Raw genomic sequence first — 6,917 nt, forward strand, 5'->3', positions numbered from 1 at the left:
TAAAGATCAAATCTGTTTACTGATGATACATCTGACCCTTCAATGCATGTCAGACATCTTGGGTAATATTTGTGTTTTCTAATTCACCAGTTTATTTCCAATTAACCAGTCAAAGAAAGATACATTGAGATGAAACAACCCATCTTAAAAATATATCTTATATTCTCTTCCATTCAGATACTGTTTTATAAACACTTCTGTTTCATGCTACTTTGAAATAATCAGTATATATTATCTTTTAAAGACCATCCTCTGATGATTCACTCAATGCTGTGTCAACTCTGGACAACTTTGCTGAGCAGTGAGGCAGAGATGGACTTCACCAGCTTACTTGGTCTCTGTGGAAATGAGTTGCAGCTTCCAGTCCAGGGTGAAATACGAGTGTTTGAGAGAGCAGAAGAAGTGATGAAGCAGAGTCTAGAGAGGGTTCATCTCTGTCTACACTGGGATCAGAGAACTGTTCTCAGTGAAGCTCTCAGCAAAACCATCTTAAAGTGTCTACCAAATATCATCAAGCTCAGGTGAGTGCCCACATGAACAAATAATTACACTTTACTATAGAATACTACAGTAAATACTACAATAAATTCCCCCAAAATACTACAGTAAATACTACTGTAAAGATTTTTTTTAACTACAGTAAATACTGCAGTCTAGTATACTAGTATTTTTTTATGAAGACATTACAACAACACAACAAGATAGACACACATGACAACAGTATTCAGTCTGTAAAAGAGCCAGCAGTCACATTCTCCCTGCTTCTATCTGAACATAGACATTCTTATGTTTTATGGGTTACAGGTTTACCCCTCTACAACATCAGAGAGGATCCCTTGAAAGACTGGAAACAGAAGAGAAAGCAGCCCTACTAGATTTGTGTCTACAAGCAGCACTAGATCACAGAGAAACGTTCCAGAGAACTGTGAACACACTGCTGTCACTGTTCTCTGTGTATCAAACTGAGAGAGATGACATCCTGCTGGATCTGTACTCACATGTGAAGTACAATAGGAATCAAACAGCCAGGAGTGTCCTTCCATCATTGAAGCCACTTTACCAGTCAGCCAGTCATGTAGTCTGGTCCATAGACCTCTCAGAGAGAAAGGCCTCCCTCCTCCTAGAAGTGCTGAAACTCCAACCAGAGAAGAAACCAGTAGAGCTGAAGGGCTGGTCAGATGAAGAGAGTGAAGTGAGGAGTTTCCTTCAGTGTCTGCCCTACATCTCACAGCTGAGGTGAGTGAGTTTATCCAACAAGAGTCCATATGTCATTGAACTGGTGTAGATAGTATTTATGTTTTACACTGTCTTTATCTTTTTAATACATGCACATATGAAGATCCTGTAGAAACTCTAATTGAGTGGGAATTTAAATTGAACAAAATTCCAATTCATAGTTGTATTGTTTTAATAGAAGGAGTCATATGGTGCTATTAGTTTTCAGTTCCCCAACCCTGTTACTCATGTCAGTCCTCATCACTCACCTGTATATCATCTGTGTTTTAAACTGTTTGTTCAGATTTCCTCCACTGAAGGATAATGTAGAGAGGATAAAGAGAGAGAAGACATTCCTACTGGATCTGTGTCTTCAAGCAGCTCTCCATGAGAGAGGAACCATACAAACAACTGTAGAGAAAGTGTTGTCACTGTCTGAAGTATATCACTATCAGAAATGTAATTTCCTGCTGGATCTGTACTCACATGTGAAGGACTATGAGACTCAAACAGGCAGGAGTGTCCTTCCAGCATTACAGCCAGTTTACCAGTCAGCTCCTGCAGTCTGGTCCATAGACCTCTCAGAGAGAAAGGCCTCCCTCCTCCTAGAAGTGCTGAAACTCCAACCAGAGAAGAAACCAGTAGAGCTGAAGGGCTGGTCAGATGAAGAGAGTGAAGTGAGGAGTTTCCTTCAGTGTCTGTCCTACATCTCACAGCTGAGGTGAGTCTGAACATGTGTGGTGGTTAGTGATTATGTGATGCTAGTGGTTATTATCTTGTAGAAACATTTGACATATAAAAGCGTCTAGTGTTGGTGTATCTGGTAACATTTATCAGCCCATTTCCTGACATAACAAATATGTTGCATTACTAAATATTACAGATATATTGTTAATTTATCTAAATTATGTGATGCTAGACATTTGTCTTTTAAAAATCTTGTGAATTTTATCTTTGAGAAATGTTGTAATATTTAACCTGAACCTTTATATTCAGAATATCTAATCTATAAACCAAATGTCATGTATATTATGTAACTTTCTCTGTGACATGGTGTTTCCATATGACAGGCAGGTATTCATGTACAGTGAGGAAGACGTATTGGGACAGTGATGCATTTGTTATTTTGTCTCTGTACACTTTGACATGATACAATGACTGAGGTTAAAGGTCAAACTGTCAGCTTTAATTTGAGGGTATTTTCACCATGTTTCTCAGGAAATTATATTTCAAATGTTTATTCCACTTAGTTTGACGATGATGTTTCTGTATTTAGTCAGTGGTGAAGAGTTATGTGTTTTATTTTTCATTCATTTCTTATTTTGACCAAAAAAATGTCAAATTCAATGAATTTTAATTCCAGGTTGTAACACAATAAAAAGTCTTAAGGGGATTGAAAACTATTGCAGGGCACTGTATGTACAAAAAGTGCTGTAATTTCTAAACAGTTCACCTGATATGTATGAAAATACCCTCGGATTAAAGCTGACCTTTAACCTCATAGTCACTGTATCATTTCAAAGTGCTGGAGTACAGAGCCAAAACAACAATCCATGTGTCACTGTCTCCTAAATATCTGATTCGATGTCCCCCATGTTTTGCTGTTTCAGCTGTGATGATGACAGGTTCTTCCAGACTGTGTGTGAATCCATCCCTGTGAGGTCCAGAGAGGAGGACCAGCAGTTGGCCTCTCTCCTCCAGGCCTTGGGCTCCACCCTGTCACTGGGAGGAGAGTTACCCAGGAAAACCTGCAGGTCTGTGGGGAGAGTCCTGGGTCTCTGTGCCTCCAGAGTGGACCTCACTCTCACCCCCAGCAAGATCTCTCTCCAAGGAGCCTTACTTCTTTTGAGACATGAGTCAAAGCTCCACAAGCTCAGGTATGTTCAATAAGACAGCTTTTACAGGTCTATTGAACAGTTGATTTTCCTACTGAGTATTTATCTGACAAGGTTTCTCTGTTTCAAGTAACTTAAGGTTTGTCTTTTCATTCCAGGCTGAATGTGGGTATGGCAGTGAAACTGTCCAGACTGGTTAGGAGGACAGAGAGAGGTGCTACTCCTAGGACTGTCCCAGAACTCTCCCTGGTCCTAAAGAGCAGCCAGCCACCAGAGAGAGTGTTATCCAGGGCTCTGAGTAGTGTGGCGTCCCTGCTGAGACTCTGGAGGGTTCAGTGTCTGGACCTGACTGACTTCTGGATCCAGGGTCACTCTCTCATCACACTGCTGTGTCACCAGGGACCTCTCTCTCTCAGGTCAGTCTGAAGCTGATGTTTTTTAAATAGAAATAGTAACTTCATTCATGTGTTTTTCTTCATATTTCTGACTGCCTGTGTGTTCCTACCTCCTAGACTGAACTCAGACACTCTGCAGCAGCTGACTGTAGTTGTGTATGAAGCTCAGGACAAGGACTTGACTCAGTGGTTCCTGGAGAAGGTTGGTGGAGACCTGACCTCCTGCAGGCTGGACTGGGAAGTGCTTCTCTCTCTGCTGCAGCATTCAACCCACAACATCACTGTGGACCTCAGGAAGAACGGGCTTCTAGAGAAGAACATCTCAGATCTTCTCCCCTTTCTGGGAAGAGTTACTCTCAAGAGGTGGGAGATCTTCTTTCTCTAGTCAGACTTTCTAGAAATAATAAAATAACTATTTCTATCCAGTGACATGTTGTTCTGAGTTATCCTCTGTAATATCATTAGGGGTTTTATTCAAGAGGTGGGAGATCTTTATTCAATATTTATAGACTTTAATTATTAATGTCCTATCCAGCCAGTTGTTGCTATGTGAGTTATCCTTTATAAAACCTTGACATAACCACAACAATCCATTCTCCATGTTTGTTCAGGTCCAGTTCCAGCTTTGTAAAGTCCTCCATCAGACAGATCTATGACAGTAGAGACAGTGACTGTGTGTCCAGTTTGTTGAGGTCTTCAGACCATTGGATCAACCTGAACAGCAGAGAGCTGGACAGAGTGGACTGTACTGCTCTGTGTTTTACCCTGCATGACAGCCACTAAGTCAAAGTCAACCTGCTGTGGACCTCCATACCACCGGGGGCGATAGAGAGCATCCTGCCTCTTCTGGACAGAGTCTCCCAACTCAGGTTTAGTTAACACTCTTTGACCCTGCTAGAATGGATAGAACTATGAGGCTTTCCACTTCCTGACTGATTTAACCTCTAACCCTAACCTTAGTGTAATGTACTAACCTTAACCTCAGCTAGGGGTGGAATTGAAGGGGAACCCTTGGGAGTTGACCTGATTAACTTCTTTGGGACATGGGGGCAGTATTGAGTAGCTTGGATGAAAAAGGTGCCCAGAGTAAACTGCCTGCTACACTGGCCCGGAAGCTAAGATATGCATACTATTAGTAGATCTGGATAGAAAACACTCTGAAGTTTCTAAAACTGTTTGAATGATGTCTGTGAGTATAACAGAACTCATATGGCAGGCAAAAACCTGAGAAAAAATCCGACCAGGAAGTGGTTTGTAGTTTTTCAAGTGATTGTACTAACCTTCACCTCAGCTAGGAGTGGAATTGAAGGGGAGCGCCTGGGAGTTGACCTGACTAACAGAGTTGTAGTGTGTTTATCAGTGTTTTAAAGTGTGATGCTGTGAAAATAAGTCTCTCTCTATCCTCTCTCACTCTCTGTCTCTTTCTCTCTGTCTCTCTCTCTGTAGTGTTGACAGGAAGTTACTGTTGAGTTTCCTCCAGTGCTGTGCTGCCTCTCAGATCCAGCAAGGGGCACCATCACCACCAACAGCAGTATGGCTGCTCAGGTCTCTGCACTACAGGCTGGACTTCTCCTGCTCCTCCTCTGTGGACCTGTCAGCTCAGGACCAGGGGGAGGCTCTGTGTCTGACCACTGACCACTGCAGGGCCATCAGCTCTGTTCTGAAGCAGAACCAACACAGCACCCAGCTGGTCCAGAACCAGGTCCAGCTCATCCTAAGAGACTGTGAGGTGGAGGACAGAGCACTGAGAGAGCTGCTTCCCATCCTGCATATTGTCAAGCTGAGGTTAGACACACAAAGACAAACATTTGACCAACTACTTTATCAGTAGGAGTTAGACCTACTCTGTGTCATAATGTTGTCTCTGCTTCTTGTCCTCTCAGCCCCAGCAAAGCTCTGCTACTTCAGCTGCTGGACCTTGTGTGTGAGGGGATTGAAGAGGGGCTGCTGAGGCACACAGAGTCCCTGTGCAGAGCCCTGGATGGGGAGCTGGACCTCAGTGAGACCAGGCTGGACCAGAAGGCCTGTGGATCTCTGGCCCTGGTTCTGGAACACTCAGAGGGTCTGTCAGAACTGGACCTCAGCCACTGTCAACTCACAGACCACCACCTACAGCCCCTGATCACACACCTGCATAAAGTACAAGTCCTGGAGTGAGTGGCTTTCAGTGTGTGTGTGTGTGTGTGTGTGTGGATGTGTTTAACTATACTTTTGGGGACCAGAATAGAATAGTAAACAAACAAAAATTTGACCAACTGGGGACATTTTGTTGGTCCCCACAAGGTCAAATGCTATTTCTAGGGGGTTTAGGATTAAGGTCAGAATTAGTGTTAGGGTTAGAATTAGTTTTAGGATTAGGATCTAGGGCTAGGTTTTTATTTAAGGTACGGGTTAGGGTCTGAATTGTATGTCCCCACAAGGTTATTTGTACAAGACTGTGTGTATGTCACTACATGATAAATATCCGATCTCTCTCCCTCTCTCCCTCTCTCTCTGTGTCTCTCTCTCGCTCTGTCCCTCTCTCTCTGTCTTTCTCTCTCCCTCTCCCTCTCTCCCTATCTCTCCCTCTCTCTCTCTGTGTCTCTCTCTCACTCTGTCCCTCTCTCCCTCTCTCTCTGTCTTTCTCTCTCTCTCTCTCCCTGTCTCTCCCTCTCTCTCTGTGTCTCTCTCTCGCTCTGTCCCTCTCTCTCTCTGTCTTTCTCTCTCTCCCTCTTTCTCCCTCTCTCGTAGCCTGAGTCACAATGACATCACTGATGCTCTGACTGACAGAATACTCCAACTGGTCTCTACCAACACTTCAATACACACCGTACGGTAAGGGTGTGTGTGATGGTGAGCAGAGCATGTGTGAGATCATATGGGTGTGTCTGTTGCTGAGGACAATTGTTGGAGGATAATAATAACAACATTAAAATAATAATAATAATGCTTTTTTTTCTCTACAGACTCTTCAACAACAGAATCATGAACAGCACCGCTTTCCTCACAGACAAGAGGTTTGAGATTGGAATAAACATCAGGTCTTAGTCCAGGAAGAGGAAGAGATGGCTGTTAGGTCTTGGTCCAGGAAGAGGAAGAGATGGCTGTTAGGTCTTAGTCCAGGAAGAGGAAGACATGGCTGTTAGGTCTTAGTCCAGGAAGAGGAAGAGATGGCTGTTAGGTCTTAGTCCAGGAAGAGGAAGAGATGGCTGTTAGGTCTTAGTCCAGGAAGAGGAAGAGATGGCTGTTAGGTCTTAGTCCAGGAAGAGGAAGAGATGGCTGTTAGGTCTTAGTCCAGGAAGAGGAAGAGGTGGCTGTTATGTCTTAGTCCAGGAAGAGGAAGAGATGGCTGTTAGGTCTTAGTCGAGGAAGAGGAAGAGATGGCTGTTAGGTCTTAGTCCAGGAAGAGGAAGAGATGGCTGTTAGGTCTTAGTCGAGGAAGAGGAAGAGGAAGAGATGGCTGTTAGGTCTTAGTCCAGGAAGAGGAAGAGAT

At 43.5% G+C, this 6,917-nt stretch overlaps 2 protein-coding genes across 3 annotated transcripts; both read left to right on the forward strand.

The window, feature by feature from the left end:
- The first annotated feature begins 257 nt into the window (after nt 1-257).
- Nucleotides 258-5,219, forward strand: LOC123723811 (uncharacterized). 2 transcript variants are annotated; one of them, XM_045713103.1, is made up of 8 exons: nt 260-521; nt 805-1,236; nt 1,520-1,936; nt 2,826-3,092; nt 3,209-3,466; nt 3,563-3,808; nt 4,057-4,314; nt 4,892-5,219. In XM_045713103.1, the coding sequence occupies exons 1-7, from the start codon at nt 268-270 to the stop codon at nt 4,226-4,228; spliced, it is 2,046 nt and encodes a 681-aa protein (XP_045569059.1). In that variant the 5' UTR covers nt 260-267; the 3' UTR covers nt 4,229-4,314; nt 4,892-5,219. The 2 variants fall into 2 exon arrangements, with proteins under 2 accessions (XP_045569060.1, XP_045569059.1); XM_045713104.1 differs by lacking the exon at nt 1,520-1,936 and having other exon boundaries at nt 258-521.
- Nucleotides 4,820-6,656, forward strand: LOC123735932 (protein NLRC5-like). The gene is made up of 5 exons (XM_045713102.1): nt 4,820-4,824; nt 4,892-5,230; nt 5,329-5,598; nt 6,176-6,259; nt 6,391-6,656. Exons 1-5 carry the CDS (start codon nt 4,820-4,822, stop codon nt 6,470-6,472), a joined length of 780 nt encoding a protein of 259 aa, XP_045569058.1. The 3' UTR covers nt 6,473-6,656.
- Nucleotides 6,657-6,917: the final 261 nt, after the last annotated feature.

Source organism: Salmo salar, unplaced genomic scaffold (assembly GCF_905237065.1).
Source record: "Salmo salar unplaced genomic scaffold, Ssal_v3.1, whole genome shotgun sequence".
Classification (NCBI taxonomy): Eukaryota; Metazoa; Chordata; class Actinopteri; order Salmoniformes; family Salmonidae; genus Salmo; species Salmo salar.

Coding starts and splice junctions, on each gene's coding strand:
- LOC123723811 (XM_045713103.1), top strand. CDS start 268: ATGCTGTGTCAACTCTGGACAACTTTGCTGAGCAGTGAGGCAGAGATG. Junction 522..804: donor CCAAATATCATCAAGCTCAG/GTGAGTGCCCAC, acceptor TATGGGTTACAG/GTTTACCCCTCTACAACATC. Junction 3,809..4,056: donor GGAAGAGTTACTCTCAAGAG/GTGGGAGATCTT, acceptor ATGTTTGTTCAG/GTCCAGTTCCAGCTTTGTAA.
- LOC123735932 (XM_045713102.1), top strand. Junction 5,231..5,328: donor CTGCATATTGTCAAGCTGAG/GTTAGACACACA, acceptor TTGTCCTCTCAG/CCCCAGCAAAGCTCTGCTAC. Junction 5,599..6,175: donor CATAAAGTACAAGTCCTGGA/GTGAGTGGCTTT, acceptor CCTCTCTCGTAG/CCTGAGTCACAATGACATCA.